Below are 26,854 nucleotides of genomic sequence, written 5' to 3'. Positions count from 1 at the left end.
TATCAGGGAACACACGATCGATGACGGCGCCACAGTGAAGAACAGCTCTCCCCGTTCTTCAGCTCCGGGGACCGATCGCGGGACTCCAGCGGCGATCGGGTCCGCGAGTCCCGCGGTCACGGAGCTTCGGACCAGGTCGCAACCCCACAGTTGGGCTTAAAGGGCAACGTACAGGTACGTTGATGTGCCCAGCCGTGCCATTCTGCCGACGTATATCGGCGTGAAGGGGTCCTTAAGTGGTTAAAGTGGTAGTAAACGCTGCATTTTTTTTTACCTATGGGTAAGCATCTAATAAAGCTTACCCGTAGGTAAATGAATATCTCCTAAACGTGCACCGTTTAGGACATATTCCAGTGAGCCGCAGCCGGTGACGTCACTGGTGCATGCGCTCTGAATGAGCGGCATTCCAGGGCTGTTCCTTAAAGCGGAGCTCCATCCAAAACGGGATACTCTGCATGTTTGCTTCCTCCTCTTCCCCCTTCAAAAGGTGCTGAATATGGCAGTCGGGGGGGGGGTACCTGCTTTTGACAGCTACCCGTCCCCACTTCTGGGACACCTTGCGGCAGGAATTTTGCCCCCCCTCCTTCTTTTTCCCGCCTCCAGGCCATTCATGCTTGGCAGTGGGCAACCCTCTTACAAGGAATGGCAGTGGCAGCAACCCAAGAGCAGATGGAAAAATGGGTTGGGGTGTCTTCATCGTAGGACCCCTGGACAGGTAAGTGTTGTTATATTAAAAGTCAGCAGCTACAGTATTTGTAGCTGCTGGCTTTTCTTTATTTTTTTCGGGGGGGGGGGGGGCTGGAGCTCCACTTTAAGAGCTTTGGGCCGTGGTTCATGTGCCTGGGAGTGACGTCATCGCTGCGTTCCCATTCAAGGGACCAAGGCTCGCAAACACGGAAGGAAGACCAGGTGCAGATAGAAGCCTCTGCAGCAGTGACAGCGAGCCACTTTGTTTCAAGGCGAGTCTTTCATAATGTGCTAGCATGCAGCGCATACTAGCACATTATGCTTTTACCTTGCAGGGCAAAAGGTGTTTGTTTTGTTTTTTATTGGCAGTATTGGAGTTTCACTACCGCTTTAACAGATACACAGGGCTGCCATTTTATTCCCATCTGAAAACGCAATGGGTTCCTGCTCGGCTCTGAAGCGTTGCACTCTTCTGTTTGTGGTGTGATCGTACTTCAATAAAAAAAAAAAACGTTTAGACTCTCTTAGGCCTAGTACACACGAGAGGATTTATCTCACCATAGGATCGAAATCCGCGCCGAAATCCCCTCGCGATGACGTGTCGCCGCGATGATGACACGGCGACGAGCGCGACGCTGTCATATAAGGAATTCCACGCATGCGTCGAATCATTACGACGCATGCGGGGGATCCCTTCGGACGGATTGATTCGGTGAGTCTGTACAGACCACCGGATCAATCCATTGGGATCGATTCAAGCGGATAGATTTGTAGACATGTCTACAAATTTTTATCTGCTGGAATCGTGAAATTCCCGCGGATAAATATCCGCAGGAATGTCCACACCATAGAATCTATCCGCTGAAACCGATCCGCTGAGATTTTTCAGCGGATGGATTCCATGGTGTGTACGGGGCCTTAGAGATCTGTGTTGTGCTGGCAATTTTTTTACACAGTTCTGGTACAGGAAACTACATGGTGAAAAAGTATTGTGCAATTTTTCTTATTTTTTATTTTTCATGGCCATTCCACATTTTACCTGTAATAATAAAAAAATAAAAAAAACACTTGATAAATTAACCAGTTAACAACCGCCCTATATAAACGAAATATGTCTACAAGGCGGTTGCTTAACTCTGGGAGGACGTCCATGGACGTCCTCCCAGAATCGCGCTCCCGCGCGCCCTCTGGGGCGCGCACACGGGAATGTCCGTGACCGCCGGTTCCTCCGGACCTGGCGGATCACGGTAAATCGCCACTGATATCATGTGATAACGCCGGTTCCTCCCTCCCCTCTCTGTACCGAACGGTACAGTGTGAGAGAGGAGAGGGGAGAGAGCGGATGCAGCAGCAGCTGCTGTGGGCTGGATCTGTCAAATGCAGTCACAGATCCAGCCATCCATCCCTCCCTGTGCAATACTCTGCAATACCCCAAAATACTCTGCAATACCCCACAATACTCTGAAATACCCCACACTACTCTGCAATACCCCACAATACCCTGCAACGTCGCCTATGGGGATTTTTAAGTAGCAAAGTTTGTCGCCATTCCACGAGCGTGTGCAATTTTGAAGGGTGACATGTTGGGTATCTATTTACTCGGCGTAACTTCATCTTTCACATTTATGCAAAAGAATGAAGAAAAAATACTACATTTGCTAAATTTTATAACGGAAACAAAGAAATTTTTTTTTTTTTTACAGAATTTTCAGTCTTTTTTCTCTTATAGCGCAAAAAATAAAAAACCCAACGGTGATTAAATACCACCAAAAGAAAGCTCTATTTGTGTGAAAAAAAGGACGAAAATTTCATTTGGGTACAATGTTGTATGACTGAGTAATTGTCATTCAAATTGTGAGAGCACCGAAAGCTGAAAATTGGTCTGGTTATTAAGTAGGTTTACGTGCCCAGTGGTCAAGTGGTTAAAAGAAAAAAAAACGATAGAAACAGATGCAGATCAAAACCATTGTTCAACTGTGAGCTTTGGACAACTCCATAATATATGGAATATGTCTCCTCTGACTGAAGTTGGGCAACGTCTCCAACAAGCTGCAGGGGTTTGGGGGTCAAATTTAGACACTATTACCGGAGTAAGGTACCAACGCAAAGTGATTTTGATAGATAACTCCCACAAGGAGGTGCAACGAGTGGCAGATTGATTGGCCTTACAGGCCAAGCGCCATTGGTCATTCGTGAAAGAGCATTTAAGATCTTTTTCCCAAAGAAGATGGGAGGCAGATTTATTAAAAACTCGTTTTTGTTGCATTAATTGATAAAATAAAGAAATGCCCTTATTTTGTCGTATTGGCGAAGAAAAATAGGTCCAAGCTGAAGCATTAACTTGTTTGGAAATATTGCCAAGTTTATATAGACAATGCATTAATTGAGTATATTGAAACTCGTTGGTGTGAGGGAGGTCATATTCCGATTGGATAGAAGAAAAGGTCTTGATGTATCCATTCGAATAAAAGTCGTCCAGATACCTAATACCTTTCTGGTTCCAAAAGGAAATCGGCATCCTGTTAGTAACAAAGTATAATGTTTGGATGGGAATTCTAACTTCGACTCCGGGCCCTGCTAGACCAGTGGAGCTTATAAATTTTTGCCAAGTTCGTATGGATGCAAGCATCGTAGGAGGTAAGTGTATTGGGGTCTTAACACCCAATAGAGAACCAAACAACCAGAGGTTGGTAGAACCATACGTACAGTAACTAGCCTCTATCAGCCCCCATTGAGTAGTAGGAGTATGATAGAACCACTCCTTCAGTTGGGACAAGATGGAGGAATGATAATAGTCCTGCAAATCAATATATCCAGTTCCACCGCTCATTCTATGTTTAATTAACCTATCATGAGTACACCTGGATTTCTTCCCATTCCAGACAAATTTAGACAAGAGAGATTGCATGGACTTAAAAAACATAACAGGAACAGGAATGGGCAAAGTCCTGAAAAAATATAAAACTTGTGGAAGATGTACCATTTTGAAGGCTGATAATCTACCCCACCAAGAAAATTCGAATTTGCTCAAAATCTGAAGGTCAGTTTGTAGTTTACTTCTAAGGGCAAGGTAGTTGTGTTCATATAATTTTTCGGTGGTCCTTGTGAGATGAACACCCAAATATGGGATGGTGGAATCCGCCCAAACATAGGGGAATTGATGTTGCAACAAATTTTTATTAACAGCATCAACTCCAATCTATTGGGCAGGAATCTTCAATATAATATCTGACCTGACTCAAACACGAGTGGCTCCTGATCCAGCATTGGCTATTTTATCATTAGGAATAGACAGGTTTTCATTTAATCTTCGTAGAACGATAACCCATCTACTCTTGGCAGCTAGATTGTCGATTACAAGAAAGTGGAAAGATCCCGATCCGCCTTCCCCTGATGACGCTATTGACCTCTTGGATTTACATAATTCCTATGAAAGGATTTTAGCGTCATCCTTGGGCTCTCTTCATAAATACTCAATCCAATGGGACCTCTGGAACGTCTGGTTCAAAAACAGGACATAATTCTGTTTACCTTATTTCCTCCGTCACGTTGTTTACTATTCAGATAGGAAATATGAGAGGAGATAGCTCTCGAACACTATGATTCCCATATGGGGTGTTCGGGAAAGCTAGTTCCTTTATTTTATTTGTTTGCTAATGTATTTCTTTCTTTTTCCTTTGATATTGTGATTTGATCTCTTATTGACTTGATACTATTGAGAAAATATTCTACAGAAAATACTCTACATTTTTTCTTATGATTGGTAGTATTATATTGCTTAGCCAACACATATCTGTATGTTAGATAATGAGTATTACTTTGTCTCCTACTGTCACGATGCATTGTGTACTATATGCTATTGTAATGCATTATTTTGTTTGATTGAAAAATATCAATAAAAAACTATTGAAATAAAAAAAAAAAAAAAAAAAAAAACCTTTGTTCAACCCCTTAGGTTCAATTTGAGATTATGATCTTCATCTGTTTCTATAGTTTTTTTTCTTTTAATTTATCAAGTGTTTTTTTTTTTTTTTTATTAAAAGACAAAAAAAAAAAAAACACTTAAAGAATTAGAAGGAAGAAAAAAAAACTCTAGAAACAGATGAAGATCATAATCTAAAATTGAACCTAAGGGGTTGAACAAAGTTTTTGATCTGCATCTGTTTCTATAGTTGTTTTTTTTTTTTTTTTTTATTTCAATTATATTTTTATTATTATTACAGGTAAAGGATTGGCCAGTAATATTTCAATTCTGTTTATGTTGCTCTTTACCAATATGAGCGTTTTGTTATCTGCTGATGTTGCTGACGCTGTGATTTGTCTGCCCAGGATTATAGCGGTCAGTTATGAAGCCCGGGCTTTTGGGGTGACCCGAAACATGTTTGCCAACGACGCCAAGAAGCTTTGCGCTGACCTGCAGCTTGCCCGTGTCAGAGAGACTCATGGGAAAGCCGATCTGACAAAGTGAGTATATATGGGGGGGGGAATGTGGTGTTGGGATGATGTCGGAATGTGAGCGCAGTCACATGTCGCCTTCCTCACAGGTATCGGGAGGCCAGTGTAGAAGTGATGGAGATCATGTCTCGGTTTGCCGTGGTTGAACGAGCGAGCATTGATGAGGCTTACATAGACCTGACTGAAGCTGTGCAAAAACGATTAAAGGACATGGAGGGTCAACCTGTATCGGAGGATATGCTGAGATGCACCTATGTTCAGGGCTATCCTCGGCTGAACCCAACGTCAGAGGAGAGTCTCACCAAAGGTGACTGTTCTTTGGTCTATATATCCTGATTTTTTCCATCCCCATGAGGCGGAGTGAAACACATTGGGGGCGTGGCCTGTTGGAGGTCTAGGCTGAGAATGCCTCTTGTTCATACACAGCGAGTCCTGTTCTGATTTGCATCTCCTGGGACTTTCAGCTCTCGTCTATATGTATCTTGATTCCTAGTAAAGTAATGGTCTTTTATTTTATATATATATATATATATATAAAATATAAAATGTGTTGTTTTTTTTTTTTTTTTTTTATATATATATATATATATATATATATAATATATATATATATATATATATATATATATATATATATTCAGTACAGACCAAAAGTTTGGACACACCTTCTCATTCAAAGAGTTTTCTTTATTTTCATGACTATGAAAATTGTAGATTCACACTGCATTTGTTTATATGTTTGTAAAACTGAAAACTTTTCAAGAAAAATTTAATTGGGAAAAAAAACCCCAAAAGAAAGTTCTATTTGTGGGGAAAAAAAGACGTAAATTATGTTTGGGAGCCACGTCGCACGACCTCAGTTAAAGCTTCAAAGTGCCGAATCGAAAAAAGTGGCCTTGTCTTTGAGCACCAAAATAGTCCGGGGCAGAAGCGGTTAAAGCAGATGTCCCACCCAAAAGTAGAACCTTTAAGGACTCCTGACATGCCACATTTGGCATGTCATTTTTTTGGGGGGGTGGGGGAGTGGGTACCTAGTTTTGACAGGTACCCAGCTACTTCTGCTCAGCCTCCTAGGCGGTGACTAGTGGGTACCTAGTTTTGACAGGTACCCAGCTACTTCTGCTCAGCCTCCTAGGCGGTAACTCTCCCCCTCCCCCTCCTTTCCTGCAATCTTCTGTCCCAGAAGATTGCCCGGCCAGTCCTCACCCGGCTGTGAAGATGTAAGCTGTCTCAGCCGAGTGCCCACACTTCCAATGCCGGCTCTGTGGACAGGAGGGGGAGAGAAGTGAGGCTTCGGGCGGCCGCATCGCTGGACCATGGGACAGGTGTGTTTATTAAAGCGGGGGTTCACCCTATAAAAAATTTCTAACGCTACATCCAGCCCAGTTCTGCAAATAAAATTACACTGACCTTTTTTTATTTTTTGCCGTAGATAGTGTTTATCGTTAGAATTCACCGCGGCTTCCGCGTAGGGAATCCCGCGGGAGTGGGCGTTCCTATTGACATGCCAATTGATTGACATGCTAAACAATGGCGCACACAGCGCGTCACGACTTCCCGAAAGAAGCTCGGCTCTATTCGGCACCGGCGCCGAATAGAGCCGACCCGAGCTTCTTTCGGGAAGTCGTGACGCGCTGTGTGCGCCGTTGTTTAGCATGTCAATAGGAACGCCCACTCCCGCGGGATTCCCTACCCGGAAGCCGCGGTGAATTCTAACGATAAACGCTATATACGGCAAAAAAAAAAAAAAAGGTCAGTGTAATTTTATTTGCAGGGCTGGATGTAGCGTTAGAAATTTTTTATAGGGTGAACCCCCGCTTTAAAAGTCATCGGCTACTGACTTTATTTTTCCTTCCTTGCATCTGATTGGGTATTCTTTACAAAGTGAAGCTTTACCTAATTTACATTTATTAAGGGAAAATTAATGCAATTGCACTTGCAAAGTGCATGGTCTATTTGCCTCTAGTAAATCCACCTCTGTATGACCAGAGCGGGTAGAATAGAAAAAAAAAAAATATGCCGTGGTTTTGCTAATTGACTGTGTTGCCTTTTCAGAGGAGCTGCGCTGTCTGGGAATGAAGCAGTGGCTGGAGTCCCTCCCCCAGGGAGCCCCTCATAGTCCTGAGCTGAATCTGACTGTTGCAGCCATCATTGTAGAGGAGATGAGGGCGGCAGTTGAGGAAGAGACGACCTTTCAGTGCTCTGCCGGGATTTCTTACAACAAGGTGACCATCAGAAGGGCCACACTAACTTTTTGTACTGAATTTTTGTCATTACTTGTACATTAAAAGTCAGACACTCCTCACTTAACCGCTTAACGACCGCCGCATGTACATATACGTCCACAGAATGGCACGTACAGGCAGATGGGCGTACATGTACGTCCCTGCCTTTCCGCGGGTCGGGGGTCCGATCGGGACCCCCCCCCCCCCCGGTACATGCGGCGGTCTGTTCTTTCGTGGGAGCGATCCGGGACGAGGGCGTGGCTATTCGTTTATAGCCGCCCCCTCGCGATCGCTCCTCGGAGCTGAAGAACGGGGAGAGCCGTATGTAAACACGGCTTCCCCGTGCTTCACTGTGGCGGCGCATCGATCGTGTGATCCCTTTTATAGGGAGACTCGATCGATGACGTCAGACCTACAGCCACACCCCCCTACAGTTGTAAACACACACTAGGTGAAACATAACTCCTTCAGCGCCCCTTGTGGTTAACTCCCGAACTGCAACTGTCATTTTCACAGTTAACAATGCAATTTAAATGCATTTTTTGCTGTGAAAATGACAATGGTCCCAAAAATGTGTCAAAATTGTCCGAAGTGTCCGCCATAATGTCGCAGTCACGAAAAATTAGTAGAAAAAAATAAAATAAAAATGCAATAAAACTATCCCCTATTTTGTAAACGCTATAAATTTTGCGCAAACCAATCGATAAACGCTTATTGCGATTTTTTTTTTTCTCCAAAAATAGGTAGAAGAATACGTATCGGCCTAAACTGAGGAAAAAAAATTGTTTAATATGTTTTTGGGGGATATTTATTATAGCAAAAAGTAAAAAATATTGCATTTTTTTTTCAAAATTGTCGCTCTATTTTTGTTTATAGCGCAAAAAATAAAAACCGCAGAGGTGATCAAATACCACCAAAAGAAAGCTCTATTTGTGGCGAAAAAAGGACACCAATTTGGTTTGGGAGCCTCGTCGCACGACCGCGCAATTGTCTGTTAAAGCGGCGCAGTGCCGAATCGCAAAACCTGGCCTGGGCATTTAGCTGCCTAAAGGTCCGGGGCTTAAGTGGTTAATGAGTTCCATTCCCAGGACTAGGTCATTCAAGTGGTTGCAAACCTCTGACAAAATATGAACAAAGTATATCCCACTATAGTGTGTACTTGCCGACCAGCTCACGCCGATATACGTCGGGAAAGTGGCACAGGTGCGCAAAACGACGTACCCATGCGTCACTCCGTCATTGGCGGATAGCGGGACTCGAAGTCCGCCAGGGGGACAGCGATCGTGTCACAAAGAGGCAGAACGGGGAGATGCCTATGTAAACAAGACATTTCCCTGTTCTGCCTAGCAACATGACGGGGATCTACTGATCCCAGTGATCGGGAGCAGTGATCTGTCGTGTTCTAGTGAGCCCATCCCCCCTACAGTTAAAGCACACTTAACCCCTTGATCGCCCCCTAGTGTTAACCCCTTCCCTGCCAGTGTAATTTACACAGTAATAAGTGCATTTTTATAGCACTGATCGCTGTATAGATGTCAATGGTCCCAAAATAGTGTCCGTCGCAGTCACGATAATGTGATGTCTACACACACAGCGCCCGGTTCTCGCTCTGTAACGAGCGATCGCGGGTGCCCGGCGGTGATCGCGCCCGCCAGGCACGCGCGTCGGCGCCAGGGGCAAGCAGGGGGTCGTGCGCTGTACCGAAATACAAATTATGGGCCCCCCCCACAAATAGATATTTATTTTGGTGGTATTTGCCCACCTTCTGTTTTTTTTTATTTATTTTTTTTTTTTTTTTGTGTGCTATAAACTAAAGACCTTTTTTTACTTTCTGCTATAAATTTATCCAATAAAAAATAAGACAAATTACTTCATTCAATTTAGGCCAATATGTATTCTGCTACATATTTTTGGTAAAAAAAAAAAATCCCCAATAAGCATATATTGGTTTGTGCAAAAGTTGTTGCATCTCCAAAACTATGGGATATTATTATTCATTATTATTATTATTATTATTATTACGTGTGTGTATATATTTATTAAAGCGGAGGTTCACCCTAAAAACATTTTTCTAACATTACATTCTTCCAACATTTACAGTATGCTGATTGTTTTTTAATTTTTTTTGCTGTACATACCGTCTTATAGCTATTTTCCACCCGGCTTCCGGTGCATTGCCACGAAATGAGATTTGCCATGGAATGAGATGGTCCGCCTCCATCACATCCTATTGGCTCACTCCTGTCACGTGACATATTTAAACGTCAAGTATCGACGCAAACATCAGTCTCAGCTAGGCTATCATAGGGAGAGGATCTCCTCTTCCTGTGATAGCTGAAGCTGCACGGAGCTGGTGCACGGAACTCGCTGTCATGCCTCCCCGCGAGCGCGATAGATCCACAGCGCTATCGGGATCCCAATGCCCGATAGCGCTGTCAGCTTGCCTCCTGCCAGCGCTAACTACACCCCGCGCCCGCACCTCTACTCCCTGTCCCCCGTTAAGGCTCAGGGAACGGGGAAAAGAAAAAAATAGCGCTGTGGATCTATCGCGCTCGCGGGGAGGCATGACAGCGAGTTCCGTGCACCAGCTCCGTGCAGCTTCAGCTATCGCAGGAAGAAGAGATCCTCTCCCTATGATGGCCTAGCTGAGACTGATGTTTGCGTCGATACTTGACGTTTAAATATGTCACGTGACAGGAGTGAGCCAATAGGATGTGATGGAGGCGGACCATCTCATTCCATGGCAAATCTCATTTTGTGTCAATGCACTGGGTTCTCGCTCCCGCGGGAGTAGGCGTTCCTATGAAGAGGCGTAGTGTCATGTGGGACTTCGCCCAGATGATTGACGTCTTGACAAAACCTTCCCCCCCGGCGGAATAAGGCACGTCGCGAGTTTCCGAAAGATGCCGAACTGCGAGTCGGCTTTATACGGCGCCTGTGCAGTCAGCTCTACACGGCTCCTAGTCGGTGCGCAAGCGTCGTATAGAGCCGACTCGCAGTTCGGCTTCTTTCTGGAGCTCGTGACGCGCCTTATCCGCCAGGGGGGGAAGGTTTTGTCAAGACGTCAATCATCTGGGCGAAGTCCCACATGACACTACGCCTCTTCATAGGAACGCCTACTCCCGCTGGAGTGAGCACCCGGAAGCCGGGTGGAAAATAGCTATAAGACGGTATGTACAGCAAAAAAAAAAAAATCTGCATACTGTAAATGTTGGAAGTATGCACAATGAAATGTTAGAAAAATGTTTTTAGGGTGAACCTCCGCTTTAATAATCATAATAATAATATTATTATTATTATTATTTTTTACTAGCTGGCAATCGGCAACTTATAACTTATAGTGTGGCTGCAATATTGCGGCAGATAGTCGAGTCGTACACTGACATTTTGGCCCTTTTTGGGAACCAGTGACACTAATACATAGATATTTATAAATGTTTATACTGTAGATTTTGCTGCTGATGTATATAATAGGCCAGGCTTTGGTGTTGTCTATTAGGTGGATTCAGAAAGACCGCCGAATCTTTGCGGCGGCGTAGCGTATCCTATTTACACTACGCCGCCGTAAGTTAGCAAGGAAAGTACTGTATTCACAAAGTACTTGCCTGCTAAGTTACGGCGGTGTAGCGTAAATGGGGCCGGCGTAAGCGTGCCTAATTTAAATGAGGATGTGGGGGGCGTGTTTTATGTAAATTAACTTTGACCTGACGTGATTGACGTTTTTTACGAGGCCTCGGTGAGGACGGAGTGGTTGTAATGTGTGGCTATATTGCTCTGTTTGCAGTGGTGGGATGGACGATCTGCTGGGGGCTTCGAGTCTTTTGTGTCCGGATAACATTTGCTGTTTTTTTTTTTGTTTTTGTTTTTTTCTCTCTCCTGACCTTGTCTAGGTTCTGGCAAAGTTGGCTTGCGGATTTAATAAACCGAACCGCCAAACTATCGTTTCTCAGAGCTCTGTGCCGGAACTATTCAATCGGCTGCCTATTGAAAAGATGTAAGTGTGGGGTGGAAATTTCATAGAAATCAGAACCTGTAACTGTAAAACCACAACCTCTGCCTGCTAGCCGTTTACAAATACAACGGCAAACCGTGATATCCTGACACAGCAATCGTAGAGGCCAGCCCTACAAAACCAGCCTTTTTTTTTCTTTTTTTTTTAAGGTTTCAAGGAACCCCTGTTAAAATCAATTCATCAGTCAGTGTGGCAAAGGTCCCTTTTTTTTTTACAGTGGGGAAAAATACCCCTCCACAGCGGTGGTCAAAATACTATCCTTCCAAAACGGCTAAAAAGATCTCTGGTGTGGCATTGGACCCAGAAACCTGCAGGCACAATCGGATTGGTGCCCCTAGTAACCTATGGAGGAACTCTGGTTGTGAAAAGGCTGTAGAATCTGTGGTTTTGGGGCGATTATACTCATGTGGCAGATGCGTTTTCCAATGAGTTATGCCGGTCCAAGCTGCATTTTAGGGTGTGACAGACCACTTTTATTTAAACAGAACTGTTCAAAACTCTTCTGCAATATATATATATTTTTTTTTTAGCGGGACTGCGACATTGTGGCGGACAAATCTGACCCCAAGTGACACTTTTTGGGGACCAGTGACTCCAATACAGTGATCAATGCTATAAAAATGCACTGTTACTGTATAAATGACACTGGCAGGGAAGGGGTTAACACTAGAGGGCGATTAAAGGGTTAAGCCTGTCCTAGGGAGGTGTTTCTAACTGTGGGGGGTGGGACTGGCTGGAAGTACAAAGAAATCGCTGTTCCTGATCACTAGGAACATAATATCTCTCTGTACTCTCCTGTCAGAACGGGGATCCGCCTTGTTTGTATGGGCAGATCTCTCTGTGGAGCAATCGCTGGTGGCCGGCGGCCACTCACTGTGGAAGCGTGCGCACACTGTATCTATTACATGAATCGCCATACTGGTGCGGTGATTCACGCAATAGAGCTGCCCTGCCACAGTATATCTGCAGTGGGCAGTTGTTAAAGCGGAGCTCCACCCTAAAGTGGAACTTTCCCTCATCTAATCCCCCCCCCCCCCTCCGCTGCCACAATTGGCACCTTTCGGGGGGAGAGGGGGGACAGAATACCTTCCGTTTCCAGGGAGCCGGCCGCGGCTGTGACGTCACCGATGGGCTCCCTCCTCCTCCTCCTCCTCCTCCCCTGGCCGCCGGGCTAATAGGAGAGAGGAGCGGGGCCTTGCGCATGCTCAGTAGGGTTCCCGGTGTGATCCCGAAATGCTACTCTGCCGGGTTCCCTTACCCACAATGGCGGCGGCAGTGTAGCCTTTCAGCTTGATGCCGGGAACCCTACTGCCGATATCGAGGGACAGCAGGACCGGTAAATGTCCATTTTATTAAAAGCCAGCAGCTGCAGTATGTGTAGCTGCTAGCTTTTAATTCTTTATTTGTTCTCCTCTTTTTTAAGTGGATAAAATAAATTTGATAAAAATCCCAAAAATCGGATTTAAATAAAGTTAATATTTTTTTTTTTTATCATAATTTATACACCCTGCCAAGGCATACATACACAATTTTTGCAGAATGGTAAATGGTTACACGTACAAAACGAGACAGCGGTGGTGTATCCATGGGTTCCTTCTCCTGAGTTCTGATCGGTTTGTCACTCTGCACCTAATTTTTACTCTCTTATCAGACGCCATCTTGGAGGTAAACTTGGGACATCTATCAAAGAGGTTCTAGGCGTAGAGTACATGGGTCAGCTGACCCAGTTCAGTGAATCACATCTCCAGAACCACTTTAGTGATAAAACCGGGTAAGTGGGATTGTAAGTGCTTTTGGTCCCCTTTTTTTATTTTTATGTTTATTTTTATGAAGCAAAACTAGATGTGCACTAAATAGAAATTTTGGTACCGAAAATGCATGATGCCGTAAATTGGTTATTTAAAAAATATTTATATTTGTATTTTTATATTGGACTTAATTTTAATATTAATTTAAATGAATATAAATTTATTATGAGCACTTTTTAGTGCAAGTATTTTTTTTTTTTATATCCCTTTTAAATTGTGGCTGGGTTCACACTGGTGCGAGCACAGACCTCGCATTGGGTTCGCACAGGATTGCTGTGCAGATCACATGCGATGTTTGCGATGCAAATTCAGCCATAGAGTTTGGCTGAATTTGCATCGCATTTGGACCAAAATGGTACAGAATCCACCCTCCTTCTTCCCTTTTTTTTCACCCCATGCAATCCGATTCCTATACCATTTCACAGTTCACACTGTGAACCGATCTTGGGTCGTCAATCATTAAAGGATCACTAAAGGAATTTTTTTTACGCTAAATAGCTTCCTTTACCTTACTGCAGTACTGGTTTCATGTCCTTATTGTTCGTTTTTGCTTTGAAGTTGCTGTAATTCTGCTGTGATCTCCACACTTCCTGGTTGCCTGTTTCCTTATAACCATCGTACTGGGAGCTTTTCACTGTGGTCTAAGCTGTCATTACTGTGTGTCTAAAACTTGACAGAACCAATCAGATTCATTTTAAAAACAAAACACTGCCCTGGATTTGTTTGTTTTTGTTCTGTGTGTCTCTCTAGTTCACAGGAATATGAAACCAGTTTAAAAGTGGAACTAACCTGCAGGCACATTATAGGATTGATTTTTATCTATTTGTAATCATTTTTAAAAGGAATCGGTTAACTTTTATGTCTCTATACCCTGTAAACAGTCATTTCAGCAAAAAAATGTTTTTCCTTTAGTGACCCTTTAACCCCCCTGGCGGTATTCCCGATTCTGGCTCGGGGTGGAATTTCAGAACCAAGAGCGGTAACCCCGACCCAGACTCGGGATCGCCTCGCAGCATCCACAGGCATGGTTTACTTACCTTGTCCCCGGATCCTGCGATGCCTCTCCGCTGTGTGATTGAGCGGTGTCCTCGCTCGATTCACACAGTGCTTGTGTGCCGCCGAGTTCCGTTCCCTGCTACGTTACGACGCACGGGGGCGGAGAACGGCGCCAAATTCAAAAAAGTAAATAAACACAGTACATACAATATACTGTAATATTATAGATTACAGTACTGTTTGTAAAAAATACACACCCCCCTTTGTCCCTAGTGGGCTGCCCGGTGTCCTGCATGTACTTTTATATAATAAAAACTGTTCTTTCTGCCTGAAAACTGTAGATTGTCCATAGCAACCAAAAACTGTCCCTTTATGTCAAAAGTGGTTTTAGATCAGCTAGAAAACAGCGATAATAAATTATAATCGCTTGCAGAATTGAGCGATAGCGATTTGTGGGAAAATGCGTCCTAAAAAAATAAAAGTAATGACAGCCACAATTCTGCAACTGAGCACATTTCAGTGATTTTGATTTGATTACATTATTGAATAATTTTTATTATAATTATATTATTATTTGTTATAATTATTTATAGTTATTTATTATATTAGAATATATGATTTTGTTTTTCAAACTTTATCGTACCCGGGATTTCTACTAGACTCCTCCTTGTTTGCTTGTTTGCTTGTTTGACAGATTTAAGTGAGTTATTCCTAAGAATTACAGGCCTACAATGTAGGGCTGTCCCGATACCGATACTAGTATCGGTATCGGGACCGATACTGAGCATTTGCGCGAGTACTTGTACTCGCGCAAATGCTCCCGATGCTTCGCCCGATACTTTTTTTTTTTTCAGAGAGAGCGGGCGGCGAGGGGGCGGAGAGCAGTGCAGTCCTCAAAGAGAAAGCCAAGACCCCCCCCGCCGTCTAGTTGATAAGCGTGGGAAACAATACAGCTTTCATTTGAATAGCTGTGTGTTCCCCCGCCGCGCCTCGTCATATATAGCCCCTCCCCCTTGTCCGGACACTTTTATAGACAGATCACCCGTCCCAGGATTGGATGGGGGGAGGGGCTATATATGACGAGGCGCGGCGGGGAACACACAGCTATTCAAATGAAAGCTGTATTGTTCCCCGCGCTTATCAAGTAGGCGGCGGGGGGGGGGGGGTAGGGCTTGGCTTTCTCTTGGGGGACATGGCTGCATTTGCGGGGGACATGGCTGCATTTGGGGACACATTTAAAAAGAAGTATCGGCGAGTACATGAAAAAAAGTATCGGTACTTGTACTCGGTCCTAAAAAAGTGGTATCGAGAAAACCCTACTACAATGTAAAACGCCAAATTTCCTTACAAAATAATGGTACCGCTTTCAGCAGCTAAAATCTGAAATAATCATACCTCCAGGGAGGTCAACTTTACCTACACACCCGCAGTGGTTCACAGATGTTGGTGTGAACCATCTGCGATTCAGGTGCAATGCAGGAACCTGTATGTCCTGGCTCACACTGGTACGATTGCATAGGTGTGAACACCCATTAGAATCTGATTCCAGTGCGGACCAAAATGGGGTCCTGCACCATTTGTGTGCGAATGCGATGCGATTTCAGCCAGTTTGTATGGCTGAATTCGCATTGTACAGACAACGCATGCGATCTGCACAGAAATGCGGCGTGAATCACATGCGATGTCTGTGACCGCACAAGTGTGAACCCAGCCTCGTTCTTCACACTGGTCCGTTGCGCTTCCATTGTGGTGGTAAAAATCCCGCTTGCTGCAATTTTAGCCAGTTAAAAAACAAAAAAACACCAAAAATCGCACATCCCCGTTTAAAAGCATTAAAAACGCACCTGTGTTTCGTTTTTTGTTTTGGTGCGGTTTTTGAGTCACAGGACCTATAAAAAAAAAAAAACCTTAGGCACAGTAAAATGGCGGCCAGATTGCAAATCGTTGCAAAATTGCGTGCAACTTTTTCTCATATTGGCAAATCGCTGATAACTCTATTTCTGGCCCACATGTTTCAGCGGCCCAAATTTCTGTGCATTTCTAAGCAAGACACCTTTTTAGATGCAGACAATGAAAGTCGCTATCTTCAGCCTGCTGGGCCAGGCATATCGCTCACCTTAAGCCCAGGTTCACACGGACGGCAAGAATTTGAATCGTGCGAGTTCAGCATCTGTACATCTCGACATCTGTGCGGGGTGTCTATGGAAATCGCACCCCGAAAGTCGCCAAAAGTAGTAAAAAAAAAAATACGCAAATGCGGCGCCACACCGATTCGGACCGTGCCATTGCCGGTAATGGCTGCCGATTTGGAATGCGATTTCACATGTCAAATCACTGCAATGTGATCCAGGGCTAAAAGCTGCAAGGTTTGCTTTACTGAAACTTTGTGGCTGAGATGTTAGTTAGACCATGGTAGCTTCCAACGGTGGTTTCTCAGCTAGATGTTATGTTTCATGACCAATCCTGTTGTATTTCCTGTTCTGTTTTTTTAGATCGTGGCTCTATAACCTCTGCCGTGGAATTGAAGATGAGCCGGTGAAGCCCAGACAGCTACCCAAATCTATTGGCTGCAGCAAAACATTTCCTGGAAAGACGGCGCTGTGCACACGAGAGCAGGTGGAGTAACCTCAGAGTAACGACCCGGAAACCACAGCTCAGTAACTTCTACAGGCAAACTATGTGACCCCCCCCCCCCTTCCACCCCCATATTTGCCTGCATCTGTGCAGTTTTATTTAAAGTATCTTAATACTATGAACCCCAACAGCATGTTCATGTTAACCTCTTATTGACTGAGGGTGGAACAAATGTTAATATCTGAACACAATTTAGCAAATTTGACGTGCGTTGGTATAACTGTACATATCATTGCAACTACTTTGTGTATCCAGGTGGATTACACCTTGTGTTTTTTTAATAGAGCGCATTTTTTATTTTATTTTTTTATCCCACCTAAAGCGCACTAATGCCGCGTACACAAGCTCGGAATTTCCGACAACAAATGTTCGATTGTGAGCATTATGCTAACTGATACAAATTAAAAAAAAATGCTTTTTATGAAAAAAAAAATCATACCAAAATATACTAATCCTGACCTTGATCTTGGTGTTTTTTTTCTTTATTTTATTTATTTATTTTTATTTTTTTACACACTTTTTTGTTTGTTTTCACCCTTCTTCCCTGCAAGGAGAGAAAGATACAATGGCCCGGATTCACATACATCGGCGCATATTTATGCCGCCGCAGCGTATCTCCTTTACGCTACGCCGACGCAGCGCAGAGAGGCAAGCACTGGAAAGCCAGTGCTGCCAAATCTGCGCTGGGTTTCTTAGGCGTAAGTCGTCGTAAGTGGAAGTGGGCGTGAGCCATGCAAATGAGGCATGACCCCATGCAAATGATGGGCTGAGTCTCAGACAGATACGTATAATGAACGGCGCATGCGCCGTTCCGTGGACGCAACCCAGTGCGCATGCTCAGAATCACGTCGGAACTACTCCCAAAGATACGCCGGATCACTGCATACGGCGTGAACGTAACCTACGCCTAGTCATATTCACGTCCAACGTAAAATACGTCGGCTTGTGTTCCCTGGTGCAGCCATTTGCATGGATGCTGCTGACTTACACCTGCTTTATGGGGCATAACTTTATGCCGGACGTAGGACTTTACGCGCACTGCGTCGGACGGACGTGCGTTTGTGAATCTGCGTATTTCCCTCATTTGCATATGTGAATAGAAAATCAACGGGTGCGCCAAATACGTCCAGTGTAAATATGCGCCCACTCTACGCCGGCGTGGGAAAGTTACGTTGGTCGGATGAAGCCTATTTTCAGGCGTATCTTGGTTTCTGAGTCCGGCGCATAGATACAACGGCGCATATTTGCACTTACGCGGCGTATCTCGAGATACGACGGCGCAAGTGCTTTGTGAATCCGGGCCAATGTATCTTTCTCTTCATTCAAAAGAGAGAGAAAACATGGGTGAGGATATACAATGAATGAGCCAATCGGAGGCCATCAAAGCGATCAGGTGACCGACTGACAGTACTGGGTACCGATAGAGCCCAGTCTCTGTGCTGGGAGCGCAGACGGGTGCGCGCATATTTGTGGCCTTGCGAGTCAAGACCCACTTCTGTTGGCAGGAAATGGTTTAGCAACTGGTGTTCACGTAGCAACATTTTTAATTTTCCTTTTTTCTTCCATGACATAATGGAGAGAATTTTTTTTTATTTTCGACACTGTGATAAATGAGGCCCTGTGTGATGCGTTCTTGTTTTGTGGCAGGTGCAGCATTGGCTCTTACAGCTGGCTCTGGAGCTGGAGGACAGGCTGAAGAAGGACAAGGACACGGTGAGTATCTGCCAATGCCATAGGTGTGTGTCCTATCGGTGTGTGAGAAGTATTTTCCTTTCTTTGTAGATACATTTTCAGAATTGCATTACGCAGTTGTCAGATATATCACAGGAGGGACAGTACTGTTTGTTGTGGAAATACAGGTATTTAAAGAGTTCACCCGAAAAATTTTTTTAACATTCGATTGATGCTCATTTTGTCAAGGGGAATCGGGTAGTTTTTTTTAAATCGAAGCCGTACTTACCGTTTTAGAGAGCGATCTTCTCCGCCGCTTCCGGGTATGGTCTTCGGGACTGGGCGTTCCTATTTGATTGACAGGCTTCCGACGGTCGCATCCATCGCATCACGAGTAGCCGAAAGAAGCCGAACGTCGGTGCGGCTTTTTACGGCGCCTGCGCACCGACGTTCGGCTACTTTCGGAAAATCGTGACGCGATGTATGCGACCGTCGGAAGCCTGTCAATCAAGTAGGAACGCCCAGTCCCGCAGCCCATACCCGGAAGCGGCGGAGAAGATCGCTCTCTAAAACGGTAAGTTCTGCTTCAATTGTAAAAAAAACACCCGATTCCCCTTCACAAAACGAGCCTCAATCTAATGTTAAAAAAAAAGGTTTTTGGGTGAACCTCCACCTTAAACGGATACAAAAAAAATCAAGCGTGCCAACCATGACTTCTATGGGTAGGCAGATGTCAGCGGAGATGTTTCCGCTGACATCTGCCTGCCATCCGATCCGACAAGATCTGCTCAAAACAGACGGATGCCGATACGTCCACCATCCATCGGATCAGATGAAAATAGACAGGCTGTCCGTTTTCATCCAATCTCCCCATAGAGAACAGAGCGGCTCTGACAGGTCCGTCCCTGCACATTGAGCGGATACGGACCTCTCATTCGCCTGCTCAGCGGGGATCAACGGAGCGATTTTCCCCCACTGAGCTAGCGGATCGGCCCCATCTGAAAAGGGGCCTTGGGGTTCTTTCACACTATACGTGCATGAAAACTTTTTGGCTAACCATGCAGAGATCTCAGTTTACATCATTTTTTATGCACTTTGACATCAGTTTTCATGCACGCCAGTTATGTGCCCTGTTCACACCACAGTGTTGATGTCCGTTTTTTTCCTCATGCAGAAAACTGCATACACTGCGCAAAAAAAATCTGCGCATGATGCCAGTGCTGTGGTGTGAGCAGGGCACATAGAAAAATGTTTTTGTTTTTTTGTGCCCTTGCAGAAAAACTGAAGTCTCTGCACCATGGTGTGAATGAGGCCTTAGAAAAACACCAACACGGTTGGTCCATGATTCTTGTGCATCTAGGCCAGGGGTCTTAAACTGGCGGCCCTCGAGCTGTTGTGAAACTACAAGTCCCATGATGCATTGCAAGGCTGATGGTTACAAGCATGATTCCCACAGACAGAGGCATGATGGAACTTCTAGTTCCACAACAGCTGTAGGGCCGCCAGTTTGAGGCCCCTGATCTAGGCACTCTGGCCTGTCCAAATGAGCCGGATAGAAATAATAAAACAAAAAAAAGGGGTGTGAGAGGGGGATGGCATCCCTCACCAGACTCACCAGTCTGCCCTGATGATGCGCTGACCAAGTCCCCCCCCACCCTGTCAAGAGAGCCAATATGGGCACTCCTCTACTCGTGCCTTGTCAGCGTGAGTAGAGGAAAAGCTGATAAACGGCACATCCTGGTTACCATGTGATGAGCTGTGATTGGACTACATCATAGGCTCTTTACCGGGATCAGAGATGCGGTTTGTCAGAGCGACACACTGCACTAACGATTCCCCTGGGGGCACACGCCATCGGCTTATCCTGCTGGATGTCATATGACGCCAAGTCAGGATAATACAACCACTTTCCGGACATCTTTCTGCTATATGGCGGATGGGAAGTGGTTAAAGCGGATCTTCCACGCCAAAAACGTTTTTTTGTGAATGGCTATTTAAAAGTTAAATTACCCTAACTTGCGCAACTCACGTGTCCTGTCTTCCCCGCCCGCTCCGCTGCTATACAGTCTGAAATAAAAAGTTATATTCCTCCTTCCGGTTTCTGCACCATTTTAACTGTGGGCATAAGCCCACAGCCCGGCACTTCCTTGTTGCGGTGGACGAGCAACGGGCACCAGTGGCTTTGGCGTCTGTGTTGCGCATCACAATCTCGCGTCACTTCCTTGAAATCGCGCGATATTTTGTCTAACGGGAGAATACGATATCCAGCTCCCAGAATATGATACAAGCTCCCAGAAGACACTACGCGGGACAGGAAACTAAGAGAAACCCGACAAAAACCCGAGGGAGGCAGACCGGAAGCCCATGCAGTTTAATGGTACTGTAAATACTATTTTAATTAAAAATATCGGTTTCAGCATTCTTTAGGAGAACTATTATTTATGCGATCATGTTTAATTTTGGGTGGAGATCCGCTTTAAGGTCATAACAGAGGACAAGGGGGCACTCCTTTTAGGTCTGGAGGAAAAGAGATTGAGGGCCAGATTCAGGTATGAGCTACGACGACGTATCTCCAGATACGCCGTCGTATCTCTGAGTGCGGGCCGTCGTATCTATGCGCCTGATTCTTAGAATCAGTTACGCATAGATTTGACTAAGATCCGACCGGCGTAAGTCTCTTACGCCGTCGTATCTTGGTTGAAATTTTACGCTGGCCGCTAGGTGGCGCTTCCGTATATTTACGCAAGGAATATGCAAATTAGGTAGATACGCCGATTCAGAAACGTACGTTCGCCCAGCGCATTTTTTATGTCGTTTACGTTAGGCTTTTTCCAGTGTAAAGTTACCCCTGCTATATGAGGCGTATCCTATGTTAAGTATGGATGTCGTTCCCGCATCGAATTTTGAAAATTTAACGTCGTTTGCGTAAGTCGTCCGTGAATGGGGCTGTGCGTAATTTACGTTCACGTCGAAAGCATTGGCTTTTTGCGGGTTAATTTGGAGCATGCGCACTGGGTTACTTTCATGGACGGCGCATGCGCCGTTAGTCAAAAACGTCATTTACGTGGGGTCATGTTTTATGTACATAAAACACCACGCCCACCTCTTCACAATTTGAATTAGGCACACTTACGCCGGCAGATTTACGATATGCCGCCGTAACTTAGGGCGCAGGTTCTTGGTGAATACAGAACCTGCCTCACTAAGTTACGGCGGCGTAGCGTATCTGAGATACGCTACGCCCGCACAAAAATAAGCCAATCTACCCCTTAATCTCCAATTACGGAAAGGTTTTTTCACAGTAAGAGCTGTGAAAATGTGGAATAGACTCCCTGCAGAGGTGGTTCTGGCCAGCTCATTGATTGCTTTAAAAAAGGCCTGGCTACTTTCCTAAATGTACAGAATATAACTGAGTACTGACATTTATAGGTAAAGTTGATCCGGGGAATATCCGATTGCCTCTCGGGGGATCAGGAAGGATTTTTTTTCCCTGCTGGAGCAAATTGGATCTCATGCTCTGAGGTTTTTCGCCTTCCTCTGGATCAACTGTGGTTATAGAATTGTGTATATGGGATTGTATGATTGTTTTTTTTTTTTTGTTTGTTTTAGTTTTTTTTTACCTGAATAACTATGTAATGGGTTTAGTTAAATTGTAATGCATTATTTAAGATTTTTTTCCAGAATTGCTAAACTCATTATATACTCCTGGAGTAAAGGTCTGAGTGTTTAACCCCTTCCATACCGGGCATTTTCACCCCCTTCCTGCCCAGACCAATTTTTAGTTTTCAGGGCTGTTGCACTTTGAATGACAATTGGGCGGTCATGCAACACTGTACCCAAATGAAATCTTTGTCCCCCCCCCCCCCCCCACAAATAGAGCTTTTGTTTGGTGGTATTTGATCATCTCTGCGGTTTTTATTTTCTGCGCTTTAAACAAAAAAAAGCGTCCTACCAGCGCACCGCTCCAGTGTGAAAGCCGCCGCTCTTTCTTTTATTTCTTTCCTTTATTTTTAGCGTTATAGCGCCTGCAAGTGTGAAAGGGGTCTTAGAGAATCTTTAGATCCTGAGAAAAAAAACATGTAAGGAGACGATGTCATAGTGTCAATCTAACCGTCTTGCTCCTCTGTTAACTTCCAAGCATTCCTCTTCTCTAGAATCAAAGAGTTGCCAAACAGCTGACAGTGGGCACCCACCGGCAGGGAGACCCTGGTTGGAGTAGTGTGTCCCGCTGCTGTGCCCTTACCCGCTATGAAGCACAGAAGATCAGCAGTGATGCCTTTGCGGTCCTGAAAACATTTAATGTGGCTGGAAACCACCAAGCTGCGTGGTGAGTGGATGCCTCTACATAACTGTGAACAATCATTTGGGGGGCACAGCAGTTATTGGCCCTCCTCTAAGATTATGGGCACTAAAGCTGGCCATACATGGATGTGGTGTTGTGTGTTGTGTGTGTGTTTTTTTCCTGCCAGTGGGGTGAGCAAAAAAAAAAGTCATGAAACGGATTCCCTCCTCCACACAAATGAGGTGGATGGAGGAATCCTTCCCACTGTGTTATTGTATTTTGACAGTGGGGACTCCTCAAATGTCAGAATACGATCATCATCGCTGCAGCCGATTGGCTGGAAGTGCTGATTGAACAACCATTTTCCAAAAGCCTTGTTGGAGAAGTCCATAGAACAGGGGTAGGCCACCTTTCAGAGGTTAAAGTGGAGGTTCACCCGGAAATGTAAATTTTTAACATTCGATTGATGCTCATTTTGTCTAGGGGAATCGGGTAGTATTTTTAAAATCGAAGCAGTACTTACCGTTTTAGAGATACATCTTCTCCGCCGCTTCCGGGTATGGGCTGCTTGACTGGGCGTTCCTATTTGATTGACAGTCTTCCGACGGTCGCATCTATCGCGTCACGATTTTCCGAAAGTAGCCGAACGTTGGTGCGCAGGCGCCGTATAGAGCCGCACCGACGTTCGGCTTCTTTCAGCTACTCGTGACGTGATAGATGCGACCGTCGGAAGACTGTCAATCAAATAAGAACGCCCAGTCCCGAAGACAATACCCGGAAGTGGTGGAGAAGATTGATCTCTAAAACGGTAAGTACGGCTTCGATTTTAAAAATACTACCCGATTCCCCTAGACAAAATGAGCATGAATCTCCCTGGGGAGGTGGTTTTCATCGCCCTTTAAAATAAATGAAAGCCTCCAATAAAACGTCACCCCCCCCCCCCAAACTGTAATGTCACCTGACCCCCACAGCAGTTTGCTCTGCCAAACACCCTGCTGGTTAACTAAAGCAGCTGTCATTCTTTTCGCCCTCCAATCCCGCGCTGTTTTGCCTCTCACTCCGCTCTGAAATGAGAGCGGCGCCGGCGGAGACTGGGGGAAGCATTGGCACAGCCCTGATAATGATCTACCTCTCAGCTTCCTGCAATCGACAGCTTGCTGATCCCGGACATAGACCATCCATGATTCAATCCATCTATGGCCAGCTTAAGAAGAAAGCAGAAGTGCAGGGTTCAATTGGCTGTCTTCCATACCCAGAAATGGCAACAGCGAGACGACCAGGAAGTGGACTAAGGTGAGTATCTCTTGCATCATAAGGCAAGTAAAAAAAAAAAACACAGAATGGCTAAGAGTACTGTGTGAGGGATGTTAAATATATTTAATATTATATATTTACCTTTTGGAGCATGTTACATGTTCCACCCGTTTTTAGGGTGGAACATCGAACACGTTCCAGCAGCTGCAGCCTCTCCCCTTCTCCCTGTGACAGCAGGCGAGGGAGCTTCTCCACACGCTCACTGTCACTATTTGAAAATCACGCATTTGTCAGCCCCATCATGCATTCGGTTTCCTGTAAATGAATGCCTACAAGTACCGTCAGCCTTTGTGGCTGACAGTTTGTAGTTCTCAATGTACTGCAAGGGAACTGGTGAGTGCTCCTGTAGTCCATGAGCTTCCTGGACTGCAACAAATGCTTGCCCATATTGGAGTTGCGCACAGATCGTGTACTGACAGTCTGCAAGGGCCTGACTTTGCACCCGTGATCTGCTGATCGCTGGTGCAATGATTTACAGTCTCCCAAGAAACAAAAAACAATGCAATTTTTTTTTTTTTTTTTTTTTTTTTTACCCTCTTCTCTTTCTTTCTTTCTTTCTTTCTTTCTTTCTTTCTTTCTTTCTTTCTTTCTTTCTTTCTTTCTTTCTTTCTTTTTAATTTTTTTCCTGGTGCAATGATTTACAGTCTCCCAAGAAACAAAAAAACAATGCAATTTTTTGATTTACAGTCTCCCAAGAAACAAAAAACAATGCAATTTTTTTTTTTTTTTTTTTTACCCTCTTCTCTTTCTTTCTTTCTTTCTTTCTTTCTTTCTTTCTTTCTTTCTTTCTTTCTTTCTTTCTTTCTTTCTTTCTTTCTTTCTTTCTTTCTTTCTTTCTTTCTTTCTATTTTTTTTTCTGAACTTATCCTTTTAATATTTTCCTGAGGACAAGCTTTACATCTGCATCTTGAGTCTTCCAAACAATGCTATTTAGTAGTTTTGCTGTTGTGTAGCACATAAAATGATTCACCCCTGTTTTCCTGCAGGTCTCCATCGCTCAATCTGCTATCACTCTCAGCGAGTAAGTTCACAGAGACCGCATCATGTGGAAGTGGAATCGCCAGCTTTCTCACCAAAGATCCAGCCAGCACCCAGAAGCCTCCCATCGGCCTCACACAGACGTCGCCGAGCAGCCCTAAGACTCCACAGAAAGAGCGCCAAGATTCAGAGATCGGAACTCCCAGTACCATCCAGCTGATGTTCCAAAAAGCAGCGGAGAAGAGGAAGAACATCCCAGAGGAGACCCCTTTTCCCAGTGTTTCCACCCAAAATCCAGATGATGAGAAAGACTGTGTGAATAGCACTGCGACTGTCCGAAGATCCTTCTTTGAGTCCAAATCTCGCCAACGGCTTACAATGGACCTGGAGCAATCTGAACCACTGAGCAGTGTCCAGGATGGAGGGGCCTCCTATGAGGATCATGTATCTGATAAATGTGTAAATTTCTCTTCCACGGACCCAGTAGAACAGAAACCAGCCCACCCTGAGGAAGACATGACAAGCTGTGAGAAGTGTCACCAGCAGATCCTGGTGTGGGACATCCCAGAACACATGGATTATCACTTTGCCCAAGAATTACAAGACTCTTTCTCCGTTCCTACTCCTAGCACCCCTCTACCTAGACCCACCATGACGCCTCAAGCCAGACCTAAAAACAAACCTAAGAACCATCCAACTCCCAATGCAAAACGTCCCCGCAGTGAAGGCAGCAGGACTTTGGATACCTTCTTCAAAAAAGCTCCTTAGCTCCTGTCTTTTGATGATGTACCACACTGTAATCTGCTGCATAGACTCTTCTGTTGGGAATAGACCCCTATGGAAAGCCTCTGTGACCATTAATATTTTTATATTTTATGAAGTTGTCGTATGCTATAACGTTTTAAAAGTGGACCTGAACTGTAGGAGATGTGCCGAAAAATGGCAAGCAGAGAGCTCAGTACTAGGCCACCCGTATTGCTTGGTAGAGAACAAAGTATTTGTCACCAGTAATGCATGTAGACTTGCTATGCCTTTTGCACAAAATCCCTATGTGGAGGTGGCCATCTTGATAGAGGGGCAGGGCTTTCTTATGTCAGAGCTGCCCCCAATGACTGGTGATCTAATAAGGAAGCACAGATCCACTGAGGGGGGATTAAGCAGGGAGATCCTTGCACTGCAGGTTTTCAGGTACAGCTTACTCTCCAGCAAGGAGAACAGTGAACAGCACAGGAGTGATATCGCCAAATCTCCCTCTAAATCTAGTGAGACTAACAGTCAGAGGCAGCAGTGCCTTGGATAATCATTCACACTGCAGATAAACAGCTATGAGGCTACAGAATAAAGTGCACTGCTATCATTCAGGAGGAATTCAGTACAAAAGGTAAATCTTTCCAGGGTACTGCTTTAGGCACAATTCTTTATTGATGTTCTCTATAGGGCAGCACGGTTTAGGCTGGGTTCACACATTGGCAAATTAGATGCATTGTGAACCGGCAGCCTTCTCTATAATGCCGGTTCACATATCTGCTGGCCAGCCACGGTTTGTTTTTAAAAAGAGTCCTGTGGGTTTTTTTTTTTTTTTATTATTCCACTTTCAAGTGCGATTTTAACCACTTGCCGGCCGCCGCATGTACATATACATCGGCAGAATGGCACGGCTGAGCAAAGAAAGGTACCTGTACGTTGCTTTGAATTTTCCACCGTGTGCGCACGCGCGCTCCGTGATCGTCTTATGCAGTGGTCATCAACCCTGTCCTGCAGGGCCCACTAACAGGCCAGGTTTTATGTATTA

The 26,854-nt window shown here is 44.8% G+C and overlaps 1 protein-coding gene across 2 annotated transcripts in view; it reads left to right on the top strand.

The window, feature by feature from the left end:
* The window catches only part of POLH (DNA polymerase eta), a 35,471-nt gene extending 8,833 nt beyond the window's left edge, over positions 1-26,638 (top strand). For both annotated transcript variants that reach the window (XM_040351756.1, XM_040351755.1), the window contains exons 3-11: positions 5,017-5,151; positions 5,232-5,449; positions 7,198-7,367; positions 11,258-11,361; positions 13,031-13,150; positions 16,676-16,799; positions 18,465-18,530; positions 22,643-22,815; positions 25,071-26,638. In XM_040351756.1, the coding sequence (XP_040207690.1) occupies positions 5,017-5,151; positions 5,232-5,449; positions 7,198-7,367; positions 11,258-11,361; positions 13,031-13,150; positions 16,676-16,799; positions 18,465-18,530; positions 22,643-22,815; positions 25,071-25,830 (1,870 nt within the window). In that variant the 3' untranslated portion in view covers positions 25,831-26,638. The remainder of the gene's footprint in view (positions 1-5,016; positions 5,152-5,231; positions 5,450-7,197; positions 7,368-11,257; positions 11,362-13,030; positions 13,151-16,675; positions 16,800-18,464; positions 18,531-22,642; positions 22,816-25,070) is intronic.
* The last annotated feature ends 216 nt before the right edge of the window (positions 26,639-26,854 follow it).

Source organism: Rana temporaria, chromosome 4, assembly GCF_905171775.1.
Source record: "Rana temporaria chromosome 4, aRanTem1.1, whole genome shotgun sequence".
Lineage (NCBI taxonomy): Eukaryota > Metazoa > Chordata > Amphibia > Anura > Ranidae > Rana > Rana temporaria.
This window is presented reverse-complemented; position numbering and strand designations above follow the sequence as displayed.